Here is a 14994-nt window from a genome sequence, read left to right as displayed (position 1 = left end):
GCTGCTGGGGGTTTATGCAGCAGCACCCTGTGTGCTAAGGGTCACACAGGTGTGGGCTGCAGGGGGGTCCCACAGTGTCCGGCAGTCTTTGCTCCTCTGGAGTTCCACGGCAGGTGGCTGGCTGCTGCTCTCCCCGGGTCTCCTCCGGGTCCCCCTCGCGGCGTTCCCCGGTCTGGCGGCGGCGTTCCCGGTCTGGCGGCGGCGCTCCCCCGGCCTGTCGGGCGGCCGCGTGCGTTCCCCCGGCTGGCAGCGGCGTTCCCCAGACCTTACTATTTTGCATTCCCACAGTAATGAAGGAGAGTGTCTGTAGGCCCGTAGCCTTGTCAGCATTTGGTATTGTCACTATTTTGGATTGATTTTTTTTTTTTTTCTGTCACTGCTCTTTGACACTTAAAGCTTCAGCGTGATCCACAGGTGTTTTTTCAGTTTTACAGAATTTAACAACTTTTTAACAATCTTAAAAGATAGGCATGGATTTCATAGGTTTGTGTGCTTCTCTGGGATCTCTCACTTGTAATTGACAAATTGGTTTTTAAATGCTGTAGGAGTTGATCATGGGGAGCTCTGGTGGCCTAGTGGTAAGGAGTTGCCTTGCGAATTCAAAGACAAATGGTTCAAATCCACCAGTTGCTCCTAAGGAGAAATATGAACAGTTTCCTTCTGTGCTATTTACTGCCTCTGAAAACCCACTGGTGGGCCAGTTAGGAGTGATTTCTGACTCAATGGCACATAACTACAACAGGACTTGGTGGAATCTCAATTGAAATATTTCAACAAATGGATGCAGTGCAAGTGGTGTTCGCTTATCTAAGCCAAGACATTCAGAAGACAGCTCCTTGGCCATCAGCTGGAAGAGAGCCGTAGTTGTATCCATTCTAGTAAAAGCTTGTCCAGTGTGATGCAGAAATCATTAAACAATGTCATTAACATCACACATTAGTAAATCATCATCACAGAAAATGTATTATGGTGAACAGTTCTACATGTATAATACAGTGTCATTCATTCCATTCTGCAGATTTAGTAACTTCTCACTCTTCCCAAGTATTCCACCACCATTAGCATAAACTCAGTACCCTGTGAGCAAACCTGTTCCCTTTCTCCTCTACCAGAAGGTCTTCAGTGCAGCTGGGTTTTAGGAACTTTCATCTGCGTGGACTACAACCTTGGTTTGTAGGCAAACACCTTAGATATCTGCATCAGCTAGGTATTTGTCACATTCAGAGGAGAATACTGAATGTTCATTTAGAATAAATGGACGTTTTCATGGGTTGTCTTATGACATATATTACAAGGTTCATAAACCATCTTAGAAATACCATTTTGTTGATTTTTTTCTCATTCAGAATAACATTATTTGATACTTTTTTTTTCTTTCCTCTTTTAGTGGAGAAACCAGGTTGAACAAGGAGAAAATACTTCAAGGTTGGTCTAATCCTGCTATTTTAGCTCTCCCTTAATGCCCCTGTGGTATGTGAGTTAATCAGATTTGGTGGGGCAGGGTGGACTGAGGGCTGTTAAATGAATCAGGATCACAGAATCAAAACATGGCAATCATCAGAAATATGATCAAAACAGTGGGTAACCAAGTAACCAAGAGGAATGATTCCTTATTAGCATTTCTCTGAGTTTGTTGTTTATGGTGGCTTTCATTCTTGATGGATTATTTTTGTGTGTGTTTAGTCTTTGAGCAAGCTACTGTTTGCTCTAAATTAGTAAAAAAACTCATTAGCCTTTTTTAGGAATGATTTGCTCTGAAGAAGATTTTGCATTTGATTTCACACTGACGTGAGAGAATGTTAACCTTCTTACGGGTTTCTCTCGTGCCAGGAGTGTTGGGTTTTGTCCTACCACTTTGCTGTCCTGGGGAGCAGGTTCACTCATTCTCCACCTCCCAGCATCCCATTCTAATAGTTTGGACATCAGCTTCAGTCTTCCCTGTGTTATCAGCTCAGCATATTTGTGGTTTTACTTTGTTCTATTTGCACCATTTGCTTCTATTGTAGTGAAACAACTCTTTAGAGTATCAAATCAGCCTTTCTCTTGGAAATAGAGGATCCAAAACATCTTTTAAATAAAGAGAGAGAGAAGCAAAGTAATACAATTAGCGTTGAGCAATGGCTGTAAAGAGAAGCTAAGTGCAGTCAGTGGTCTGCTGCCTTAATGCAATGACTGCCTGAGTTGGGAATGTAAACTCAGAGGCAGAATTTAAAAAAATGGAGCTAATAGAGAAAAAAGCTCAAGATAGTCTAACCCACATTGTCATCTAATTCTCATCAGGCATGCTTTCTCTTGGAAAAGATTTGAACACTTATGTGTTTCTTAATGTTCTTATGAAGGAAGTATTGATGAAAGACTTTAACAAAACAGAAATTTATTTTCTTATTGTTTAGGAGGCTACAAGTCCAAATTCAGGACTATGACTCTAGGAAAAGGTGCTGTCTCTCTCTGTCCACTCATAAAAGTCCCTGCCTTGGCATCTCCAGTCCTTGCTCCCTGATTTTCCCAGACACTTCACCCCATTTATTCTCGCTTATCTCTTCATCTGGTCTGCTGCTCATGTCACCCAGAAGTAGTAGTGACTTCGGACAAACCTCCTCTCATACGGCCTCACTGACACACCAGAGAAAATCCTTTTTCTAAATGAAATTTTCTCTGCAGATACCCAGCTCCCAGCTCCCTCGTCTGTCTCTGTAGGGCAGTCAGAGTTGGACTGCCTCTTAGGATTTCCAAGGCTGTAAAGCTTTATGAATGTGGATAGCCTCAAGTTACTTGTTAGTCATTTGGTTAGCAACTGAATACTTTTAACCACTGCACCACCCGGGCTTTCCACAGATGGAGATGTCGGAATTCCAGCATGTGTTTTTGAAGGGGATACATTTAATCCATGGCATTGAGATTTTGTAGAAGATAAGCTTATTTTCTCAGTTCTCTATAAAAAGTTATATGGCCAAATTGTAGTTATGTGCCATTGAGTCACCTGCAACTCTGCACAGCACCTCTGAAGCCTGCCCTGTCCTGAGCCAGTCTCACTGATTCTGACACATCTACCCCCATTATTCCAGTCACTATGTAAATCCATCTGGTCTGGGGTCTTCCTCTCTTGTGCTGTCCTTCCACACTTACAAGCATGATGTCCTTCTCCAAGGGCCAGTTCCTCATGGCCATGTGCCCAAAATATGTGAGACAGAGTTTCAAAAGTCCTAGCCTCCATTGGTTTCACCCTCTCCAAGATAGATATGTTTTCTTGGTGGTCCATGGTATGTTCAAGACTCTTCTCCAGTACCACAACTCAAAGACATCAATTCTTCTTCTGTTATCCTTAGTGATTATCCAGCTCTCTGATTCATATCAAGTAATTTTGAAGACCATGGTCTGGATCAGGCACACCTTAGTCTCTAGACTGGAATTGTTGCTTTTCAGCACTCTGGAGAGGTTCCTAACAGCAGATTTTTCCAGTATAATTAATCTTTTGATTTCCTGACTGCTGGTACCAACAGTGTTCATTGTGGAGCTGAGCAAGCTGTAATTGTTAACAACCTCAGTCTCTTCTCCGTCTATCATGGTGCTGCCAGTTGGACCAATGGTGAGAATCTTTGTCTTCTTGTTATTGAGCTTCAATCCATATTACAGTCCTTGACCTTCTAGCAAGTGTTTCAGGTCCTCCACAGTTTCAGCAAGCAGGGTGTGTCATCTGTTGAGTCTTCCTCCAATCCTGATTCCACACTCCTTCTCATCAAGCCTAGCTTCCTAAATGATCTTTTCTGCATATAGATTGAAAAGGTATGGAGACAGGATGCATCCCTGACACACTCCTTTCCTGATTTTGAGCCATGCCATGTTTCCTTGCTCTGTTCTGTTCTGAGGACTACTACCTGGTCCAAGTATAAGTTTTGCATAAGCACAATAAAATGTTGTGGGATTTCCATTCTCCTTTAGGTTAGCCGCAATTTGTTGTGATCCACACAGTTAAATACCTTTGCATGGTCAATGAAACAACAACATTCCTCTGGTACACTTTGCTTTATGCCGAGATCTGTCTGACATTGGCAATAACATCTCTAGTACCACAACCTCTTCTAAACCCAGCTTGTATTACTGTTAGTTTTGTCAGTGTACTGTTCCCGTCATTTCTGGATAGTCTTCAGCAGGATTTTGCTTGTGTGTGATGTGAGTGATATTGTATGATAATTTCCACACTCTGGTAGGTCACCTTTTTATGGGATGGGAATAAATATGGGTCTCTTCCAGTCAGTTGACCAGGTAGTTACCCTTCAGATTTCTTGGTCCAACCTGATGAGCACACCCAGGGTAACATCACTTTGTTGAAATATGTCAGTTGATATCCCGTCAGTTCCTGGGGTTTTATTTTTTTGCCAAGTCCTTCAGAATAGCCTGAACTTCCTCCTTCATTACCCATTTCCTCTTGATCATATGTTGTTTCATGAAATTCTTCTATATCAGCCAATTATTTTTTGTACGGTGACTCTATACTACTTCCATCTTTTGATGGTTCCTGAATCAGTGTTCTGCCCATAGCATCATTAAGCATTGCAACTCGCAGCTTGAATTTCTTTTTTTTTTTTGCAATTTTTTTAAAATTTATTATTAATTTCAGTAAAAATTTATGGAGACTTTGGATTGCCATTCATTCATTGTTATGCTTTTCGCCCCTCCCAACCCTCCCCCCCAGTACACTACCCTCTTGTAAAAGTAAAAGAAAAATTCTTTTGTGTTACAAACCCTCCCCCCCAGGTCCACTCCACCATGTAGCCTTCGCTCTAGACTCCTGTTGTGACAAAAATACCTAATTACATATCCCTTTTAAACAGTTTTCTTCCTCATCTGTTTCATGCGGTTATACATTGTTGAACCCATCTTTCTCAATTTCTCCCCAACCCCAAGGTCAGTTCTGTTTTACAATAGTGGCACCATGCAGTGACTGAGATACTTCACTCAGCATAATGTCCTCCAGGGTCACCCATTTTGAATAATATTGCATGAGTTCCTTGTTTTTCAATGCAGCATAGTATCGTGTGGATATACCAGACCTTCTCTTCCCATTCGTTTGTTGATGGGCACCTTAGGTTGTTTCCAAATCCTTGCTATTGCGAACAGAGCCACAGTAAACATGGGTGTGCATGCAGCTTGAATTTCTTTTTTTTTTTTTTCAATATTTTATTTCATTATTTTTTGTGTGTCCTGTCAAATCAGATCTGACTGGTACAGGAGGAGATTGTTCCTCTTTCTCCAGCTGAGCATATGGTGGATTTGAACCATGCACCTCTGAGACTGTAGTTGCAGCTTCTTTCCACTAGGCCACCAGAGCTTGCCGCAGCTTGAATTTATCTTTAGTTCCTTTAGCTTAAATGCCGAGTGAGTTTGACCCTTTTGATTTTCTGACTCCTGCTTCTTGGATATTTAATTATAATACTTTGCCTTGTCTTCCCAAGATGCCCTTTGAAATCTTCTATTTAGTTCCTTAACTTCTTGATTTGTTTTCTTCACTTTGACTTCTTGGTGCTCTAGTGCAATATTCAGAGTCTCTTCTGACATCCATTTTGGTCTTTTCTTCTTCCTCCTCTGTAATGACCTTTTGCATTCTTCATGGATGATTTTCTTGATATCCTCCCACAGCTCATCTGGTCTTTGTTCATTAGTGTTCAGGGCCTCAAAATGGGTTCCTGAATTGGTGTTTTTTTCAGGAGAGATAGACTCAAGATCAAATCTTGATTTCTGTGGGTATGATTTGACTTCCGTTAGCTTTAATTTGAACTTGCATATTAGTGGTCAGTTCCACAGACAGCACCTGGCCTAATTTTCACAGCTGATATTGAGCTTCTCCAGTGATTCTTTTCACAGATGTAATTGATCTGACTCCTCTGCATGCCATCAGGTGAAATCTATGTGTATGGCCTGCATTTTTGTTTCATATGGCTAACCACCTAAGGAAATCTTTGACTAATAATGCAATAATATACTTTTGTATATGATTTAATTTTTATTTCTTGTGTACTTATGTTAATAATAAATATTACTGTTCTCTCTTAATGCCTCAGGACAAGGAGTAGATGAGCCTCTTTCAGAAACTGGATTTAATCAAGCAGAAGCTGCTGGTATCTTTCTCAGCAATGTGAAATTTACCCATTTATTCTCCAGTGACCTCACGAGGACAAAGCAGGTACTTTCAGAGTCAGGGTTAAGGCCAATGTGTTGCATACCAAGGATAAAGTATTTTTATAATTGTTAATAATGAGACAGACAACCGGGAATGAAAGAAAACTAGAGAGCTTAAAAGGCAATGGTCCAGCAGTTAGAACCCTTTTTCTTTTTTCTCTTTCTAAACCATATTTTAAATTGTAAATCATTTTCTGGGAAGAACACTGTTTGAATCAACACATGCCAATTAAGAGAAAATAATAATTCAGGATTGTGTCTTCCTAAGGTTCTTTGTAAAGGTGACATAGACTGTTTCTTGTCTACAGCTTTAACCTTCTCTAATGTATTATCATTTTACGCATATTCATACAATAATTCAGCTATCTCTCTTTACAAAACTTTTTTATAATGAGTACAGTCCTGCACAGACATTGTTACTGTGCTTATCAAAGTCCATACTGGCCAAAAATCAATAGGAATTTGTTCTTTTTTATATGCTCCTTGTAAATATCTCATAACATTATGCCAAGTTTTTAAATTTAACTGCACTCTACCTACTGGCCTAAACCAGCAACAACGCTTTTGCACATACTGAAACAACTACAAAAAAACCCCTTTCATCTTTTCACCCTGAGCTCCCAAGTAGTTCCTTTAAGAGAGAGATATATTGAGCTTCAGAGGAGGGGTGTCCCCCATAACTCTGCTTTATCAATTCTACCTCTGAATTTTTAATCCATTTATTTCAGAGGGTGGGATATAGTCCCCATGGATTTTTTTTAATTCTTCCCCTGACTTTGTCCTTCAAAGGGTGAGTGATTCCTCATGAAACTTTTTCTGCTTCTACCCTTGACTTCCAAGGGGTGAGGATTTCCTCATGATCCTGCCTTAATTTTCCTGAGAGTTTCACTTACCCTGAACAAATTCCCTTTCGATTTCCTGGTGTCTGCTCGAAAAAGAGAAAGAGAGACCACCACCTTGTCCCTGTTAGGGCGCCAGAATGTTACATACCAAGAGTAAAGTATTTTTATAATTACTAATAGTGAGAGAGACAACCAAGAATGAGATAGAACAGAGGGCATAAAAGGCAGGGGGCCAGCAGTTCCAGTGACTGAAGTGTCTCAAACCACTCATCTCTGTGTATTTATTGAGAATCAGGGGAAGCAAATCATAGAGAATTCTCTTGTAAATGAAGCAGAATTTTTCTCTATTGTCAACCTAATGCTTTAGTTCAGGAAGGAACTATTTCACAGGTATTAAATCTCCCTCTGTAGAGGGGCCCTAGTTGTCTCTTGTATGCAGGAAACAGCTCATTTCCTGTAATCTGTCACAAGAGAAATCCTAATTTATAAGTTTGTAATTCCTTCAATTCCTGAACAAGCATATTTTTTTTCATAAAATATTTGGTATGAAATTTGGCTTCCCATACCAATGGGTCAGAAGTCTCCACTTTTGTGTGAATTTGGAAACCTGCCCCCAGAGACTATAGGGAATGATAGATAAAACACAGACACCATCTCTGCCACACAGAATTTCCATTTTCCTTTTTTTTATTTTGATAATTTTCATATTGTGGTGGCTGTGAAGAAAGTCTCTCAAGAACACAAACCAAGTTATGGGAGAGCCTACAAGAAACATTTGTTGTGAGCTGTTGAGGCAGAACTGACTCATAGCTGACTCTCCTCTAGGTTTTCAGAGTCTGTAAATTGCATGGGAGGAATTTGTCCATCTTTCTCCCTCAGAGCAGCCAGTGGATTCAAACAACATATCCTTGGGATGGCAGTGCAGCTCCTTACCACTAAGTCACCAGAGCTCCCAGCAGAAACACTAGTTATATTGAACAGAAACTTCACAGAAAATGGAGATTCACCCAATGAACTATGTTAACATATTAAAAAAAATGTGTTAGAAATTCTTTTTTATTTCTAAAATTTAAGATATTTTAATTTCTTTTTGTAAATTTATTTTCTTAAGTATGATTTATTTTTTTCTTTTCAAAAAGATCAAGTCAGATTTTCTAGAAGTATAAAAAGACAGTGTTGAAAAACTCAGTAGATGGAGGCTATGTATTCAACCATGAGAAGGTAGCAGGGTTGGGACTCAGCCTTCTTCTATAAACATTGAGAAACGGGACAAAGGATAAAAAAAAGTTTTTAGGCATGGACTTGGGTTAACACGAGTCCATGTCCCAGAATGCAGGGTGGAATGAAAGGAAACAACAAAAGGGAGCCTTAAGATTACCTGGTTCTTTAGCTAAAGCGATTTCCAGAGTGTGAAGAAGGGATGCAGAAAGCACATTGGGCTCTGTGTTAAGGACACAGAGCTTGGTATTTGGAGAAGTCAGGATGCTAATATTTGTGGGACAGAATACTAAAAGAGGGAGCTATGCAGAAAAGAATATAAAAATTATCAGAAGCTGTAAGCTGGCCATTTGTAGAGCCCTCAAAGGGTTGAGAATCAAATATTTTTACTTATCAGCTGGGGAGGGAGATTTTGTTTAGTCAGAAAGGTAATGTATGAGGAAAGAAACAGCTGTGCTTTGATTTTTTTCAGACCATGCAGGGGATTTTGGAGAAAAATAAATTTTCCAAGAATATGACAGTAGTGCATGATTCAAGACTTCGAGAAAGGGTAAGCAATTTATTTACAGATTTCTATTTATCATAAATTGTCAGTAACGACCTTGTTTTCATAAATAACTAAAACTTAAATGTAGGGATTGGAGAATGTGTTAAGAACTTAGAGCATGGCAGACACTCTCATTCGTGGTGTTGTCTGCCTTTAAGTCGGGTAAAACCCAGTGACCTCATGAGCATCACATCTGAACTCTCCTATCCTGTGCAGTCCTCATTCTTCCTGACATATTAGAACCCACTGTAGCCATCCCTGACTCGAGAGTCTTCCTCTCCTTCGTCGACCCTCTGCCTTTCTGAGCATCCTGTCCTCCTCCAAGGAGCAGCCCCTCCTACCAGCTTGCCCAAAGTATATGAGGAAAAGCTTTATGATCTTTGCACATCAAGGCATAACCTGTTTGTTCTTTTGGCAGTACTCTTCTCCAACACTATAGCTCAAAGGCATTAATTCTTTTTCTGACATCCTTATTAATTTTCTAGCTCTCAGATGAAATACTGACCCAATAGCTGGTTAGTGTTCCATCACCTCTTTGTCCCGTGGTGTTGTCTTCATTGCTGCTCTTGAATGCTTCTGACTCTGGTGACCCCCTGTGTGCAGAGTAGGTAGGACTGCTTCACAGTTTCAAGGCTCGTGACCTTCAAAAGCAGATAACCAGGCCTGCCTTTATGCAGCTAGTAGTTAAGCGCTTGACTCTTTGCGCCACCTGTTGGCCCTTAATTTCTTCCCTATCTAGTTGGAAATGTAACATAATAGTAGAGCTTCAGCATGTGTACACACACACCCACACACATTTTTAACTTGAATCTCTTACCTTTCACACTTACATGCCAACTGCCTGCCATTTGTTTTTATTTGTTTGGCCCCAGAGCTCCTTCTAATTTTGTGGCACTCATGGTCTTCCTCTATTGTGCTCTTGCCTTACTCATTTATTTAGACCATTGATTCTAGAACTGCCTTGCACAGCCCCCTTCTCACCATCTTGTTGATTCTTCCATTTAGTACTTCTCCAATCTATTAATTGTTCTCCAGACCCATTGGCAGACCAGTATCATCTGTCACGTACATTACTGCAGCCAGGATTCCCTTGCTTTTTGTGATGCACCCTCTCTTCCAGTCTTAATTGCCACACGGTAGCCAGAAGGTCTGCTTGCTACATTTCTGGGTGGAACAGTTCATACCAGTGTCTTTTCTTTCAAGAGGTCGCCTAGCCTTGACTGTGATCTGTTTGATACTCAGCCTGCCTCGGTGCTTCAGTGTGTAAAGCAGCAACAGTAGTGGGGCTCTGCCAGGGTGCTCACCACATGCCAGCACTGTGCCCGGCAGCACAAGTTTATCCATCTTCACAAAAAGTAGAGAAGGAGGGAGCTGTTTCTAATCTTCACTTTATAAGTGCAGAAAACAAGGCATGCAGAGGTTGAGTCCATGCCGAGGGGAGCCAAGTGACGGGAGGACTCATATTCTAACAGAGACATCAGGGCCAGCTCTAAACCACTGATGATGAGCATGTTTGATATCTGAGTTGCCGAGACACCTGTGCTCTCTCACTGAACTTAGGGATCCAGTTCACTGTTTTTGGAATACGCATTTCCCAGACCTGACCCATTTCTACTTGCCTTTCGGACCTGGCTTCCCAAGTCCAGGGTCCAGCTCTCTCCTGAGTGCTCTGGTGTGCGGTCTCCTTCCCTCATGCATGATTATAAAAAGCTAAGGAAAGATTTATAGACAGATAGAATCATTTTTGGATGGTGAATAGGAATGGGAAGTGAGGGAGAGGGGAGTAAAATGAATAAATAGACACATCTTTGGTCTTTTCATGCTCTCTTCCCAGGTGAAACTGGGTTGTCCTTTTCTTGTTGAAATGAAAATTCTCAATAAATTTTAAAGCTGAGGCCCTTGGCAGATATATCATTGCCAAATCGTTTTCTCTAGTCTGTAAGCTCTTTATTTATTCTCTTGTAGAACTCTTTTGATGTACATACGGATTTAATATTTTTGTTGTGTGCTGTCAAGTCAGGAGTGACTCATCACTGACCTTCAGGCACATTTTCAGTGGCTGCAGATCACGTGGGAGTAGACTGCCCACTGTAACCTTTGAAGCAGCTCATGGATTCGAACTGTCTGTTTGGGTTGGCAGCACAACTCCTTTAGCAGTAGGCCACCAGAGCTCCCATTTAATTATTAGGAGGTGCCAATCATCTAGTTTATCCTCTCCCAATTGCATATTTTCAGTTCTTTTTCATAGTCTATGTCACAGATTGGGGCATCCATATTTGTCCCAGTATTTTTTTTTTTTTTAAATCTGTGTCGTCCCTCCTGGCAACATGTGCAAAGTATGTCAGACGAAGCCCCAGAATCCTTGCCTCCAAGGAGTAGCTTGGTTTAATCCTCTCCAAGATGAATCTGTTTGTTTTCCTGGCAGTCCATGGTACATTCAGTACTTTTCTCCATGCCTTGGTCCTTCAAGAAGTTAAGGAGCTAAACAGCACATTTCAAAGGGCAACTCAGGAAGACACAAAGTATTATCATGAAAAGTACAGAGAGCTAGAGTTGGAAAATCAAAAGGGCCAAGCACGCTTGGCATTTCTTTTCTTTTTTTGGGGTGGGAGGGGGGGGGACATCATTAGACATCTTAATTCTTGAAGTGCAACTTTAATGCTATATGTATTTTGCCATTTTGCTAACATTGCTGTGCTTTGTGCATCCACCATTCCACTGGGATTATTTATTCCATTCATATTAATTTTTGTTACAAATCTAACCAGTGGAGGAGCTTCTGGATATTTAGGTCCACATTCTACTCTTAGGCTATAAATTCTGTTTTCATAATTTGTCCTTGATGGTCCAATTCCTGTAATCACACCTTGTAAGTGTCGTATCTTCATCATCTTCAAGGCCCCAGCTATCTGTACCATCGCCTACTCCTTTTTGTCCTTCTTCAAGTTCTTCCAACAAAGGAAAATTATGAGGAACTTTCACTCCTGTGGAGACTGCCACCTTCTCCTGCAGCTCTGCTTGGCATTTCTTAAGTTAAAGGAACTGAAGAACAAATCTTTGAGGTGAAATACTTAAGGATGCTGTGGGCAGAATATTGAATGGCCCAGGAAGCATCAAAAGATGAAAGGAGTATACAGAGTCATTTTACCAAAAAGAATTCGCTGACACAGAAAAATGTGCCAAAACATTAAGTAGATAACCATTTAGTGGATGGATTTACCTTTAGGTTCCCAGTTTTATTCCATTGACCTATGGATCTGTTGCTGTAACAACTCCAAGCTCTTTTCAGTTACTTTTTCCGTCTCTTTGAAGAATGGTGGGGGATGTGGATCAGATTGCATTGTCATTTTAGACCTCTTTTGGTAGACTTGACAAAAGCATGTGCTCATTCATATTTTAAAGTTTGTGAAATTAAAAAAAACTATGTGCTCATATGTTTTTCATTGAAATATTTAAAATGTTGGTTAATTTATGCTCCCCTGAGTGATGAAGGAATGCTTGTTGTCCTATATAAGCACTAGAAATGACTGTTAATCTTCTTGCTCTTCTAGCTTAAGAGAATACCCTTTAAATTTCATTATTTCTTCCTCAATGAGCTTGAAGTTGTTCCCTGTGTTTCTTAACCATTTGTATTTCTTTTGTGATAAACATGCCTATTGTTACGACTACCATGTAAAAATGACTCTAGAAGCTCATGAACTTTGAAGTTGCGTAGATGTGGATAAGTGTTACAAAACTGTTGCTAATTTTCCCCAAAACTTGGCTTTCTCCTTTATAAAGTGAAGCTGAAAGTACCTGTTTCACTGATCAATTATGAAAGTCACGAGAGATAGATGTGAAGTTAATATGCCCGATCTGGTGCCTTGCTGTGTGTTAAGTCTTTATTCCTGGAGTTTGGGCTTATCCCTGTTCCATTATTCATCCAGTTAAAGTCCCATCTTCTACTTCAGTGAGCTGGTCCACATAGCTCACTCACTGTGACCTCGTCTACAGCTCAAGTTATATGATCATTTACTCAGTATATTTTTTTCCATTGCCAGTTCAGAAGAGTTATGATAAAATATCTGGAACGAGACTTAAGTTTGTTCCAAATTTGCTACAAGCATGTGCATTTTCATTTGAAAAAATTTTATGTATTGAATTATTGCAGAATTATGGAGCTGCAGAAGGCAGACCATTGACTGATCTAAGAACAATGGCCAGAGCAGCTGGGGAAGAAGTTCCCAAATTCACACCCCCCGGGGGAGAGACCTTAAATGAGGTACGTTGCAAGGGTACAGGTTGCTGTGTTGGTGAACTTTCTAGTGTCAGAAATCCAACTCATTTTAAATGGAATGTGTCTAATCAAACAGTTTGAAAGTTACTTGGTTCGTAAAATAAACTGTAATATACACCACAGTATGATTAATGAAGCTATAGTATTTTAGTATACAGTTAATACATAGATTTTTATTTTTTCAGTGGCCAGTTTTTCAGAAGCAGAGCATTAGGTGGACTTGAACCTTTATGGATGGACTCAAACTTTTCGGTTAGCATGCTTAGCGTTGTGGTTGAAGCAATCACTGTTAGGTGTAGTAGTGGTCGTCTTAGGTAGTCAGGGGGAAACGTATGATGCGGCTCGAGAAGAATAGGTGCGATTCTATAAAAAAAATCTTTGAGCCTCTACTGCCTCTTCAGCTATTAAAGACAGCATTTCTTTGACATGTGCTTTTGAATTGCATTCTTGGTGATTTGCCCTCCTCTGTTCTTTGTTAATATAATTTTCTGGTAAAGACTTTCTATTAATTTGTGAAACAAAAGTTAAGATGAAGTTTCCAGATGAATTTTTCGTGGTTAGTGCAAGTTTGAGTTGCCATGTATGTGTAGATTCCCCTAACTGGGCTATGAGTGCTTTGAAGCCAGGAATTAAGATGTATGTCTGTCTCTGTCCTCAGTCTCCTTTCATTGTTCCTAGTATGTGATATGGTTAGTGATGTTTTGGGGACCACTGAATGAATAGAAAGGTAGACACAGATCCACCTGCTTATGCAGTGTTTATATAGGCATATTAATAAGTCAAATCAGTTCCATTTTATGGCAGTCATCAGTGAAGCTTTTCTTGAGATCTTTCATCTTTCTTTCTCTGTAGGTGAAAATGCGTGGAAAAGACTTTTTTGAATTTCTCTGTCAACTGATCTTGAAGGAAGCAAGTCAGAAAGAACTGTCTTCCAAGGAAGCACTGGACAACTCTCTGGAAACGTCTCTGGCAGAAGTATTTCCTTTAGGAAAAAACTATGGCTCTAAACTGAATTCAGATGGCAGTGCCCCAGAATTAGTAGCCAGTGTCTTAGTTGTGAGCCATGGAGCTTATATGAGAAGCCTTTTTGGTTATTTTCTAGGTGACCTTCAGTGTACCCTGCCAACAACCATAAGCAAATCTGAACTTGCATCAGTTAGCCCCAACACGGGGATGAATCTCTTCATCGTCAGCTTTGAGGAGGGGAAAAAAGTTAAGCCAACACTTCAGTGTATTTGCATGAACCTGCAGGATCATCTACGTGGAATGACTGACACACGTTAAGTTTAAATCTGCGTCAGAACCCAAGTTTTTAGTCTCTGAGAGTGTGCCTTTAGCTTTAATTATGCCCTCTGCTAGTGCTGTTTGCAAACGGTTAAGAAGCTTTTTCTGAAAGCAAGTTACAACGTTCACATGGAACAGTAAAGACATGAAACACTAATCATTTAGAAATTGAAAATCTTTTAGAATCTGTTTCTTTTGTCTTGGGTACAGTTGACTGTTTTATTTATTTATTTTTTATTTATTTTATTTTTTATTTATTTTATTACCCTGCTTACTGACAAGTCTAGACTGTAAATGGCTGGGAGAACTCCTTGCCAGACGGGAGACCAATAGCCGAGTCTAAGAGCTGAGCCTGTTGCATTTGCTCTTGGTTAGATCTATGTGTATTTTTATTACCTCATTCAGTGTTTTGAAGAAAGAGCTTTTACTCTGTACTTTTTCTTCATATTTATCATGATAAAATGTTATATATTTAAAAAGAATTCTTTCAGATGAAAAATCCATACCATCATAAGCTTATATAAAAGAAAATGACACTAAAATATTTTATATAGAAATCAACTATTGTTTTTGTTACGTGCTGTCCAGTTGCTTGTGACTCATAGCAACCCTATGTACAAGAGCCCTAAATTCTGCTCTATCCTGTGCCA

The 14994-nt window shown here is 40.0% G+C and overlaps 1 protein-coding gene across 1 annotated transcript in view; it reads left to right on the top strand.

The window, feature by feature from the left end:
- The window catches only part of LOC102874602 (chromosome unknown open reading frame, human C12orf5), a 34835-nt gene extending 20491 nt beyond the window's left edge, over window positions 1-14344 (top strand). Inside the window, exons 2-6 of the mRNA XM_006891369.1 lie at window positions 1388-1425; window positions 6060-6181; window positions 8710-8787; window positions 12935-13045; window positions 13913-14344. Coding sequence (XP_006891431.1) covers window positions 1388-1425; window positions 6060-6181; window positions 8710-8787; window positions 12935-13045; window positions 13913-14344 — 781 coding nt within the window. The remainder of the gene's footprint in view (window positions 1-1387; window positions 1426-6059; window positions 6182-8709; window positions 8788-12934; window positions 13046-13912) is intronic.
- Window positions 14345-14994: the final 650 nt, after the last annotated feature.

The sequence above is a fragment of the Elephantulus edwardii genome, unplaced genomic scaffold, assembly GCF_000299155.1.
Source record: "Elephantulus edwardii isolate Elephantulus edwardi_28Jun2011 unplaced genomic scaffold, EleEdw1.0 scaffold00096, whole genome shotgun sequence".
Taxonomy (NCBI): domain Eukaryota; kingdom Metazoa; phylum Chordata; class Mammalia; order Macroscelidea; family Macroscelididae; genus Elephantulus; species Elephantulus edwardii.
This window is presented reverse-complemented; position numbering and strand designations above follow the sequence as displayed.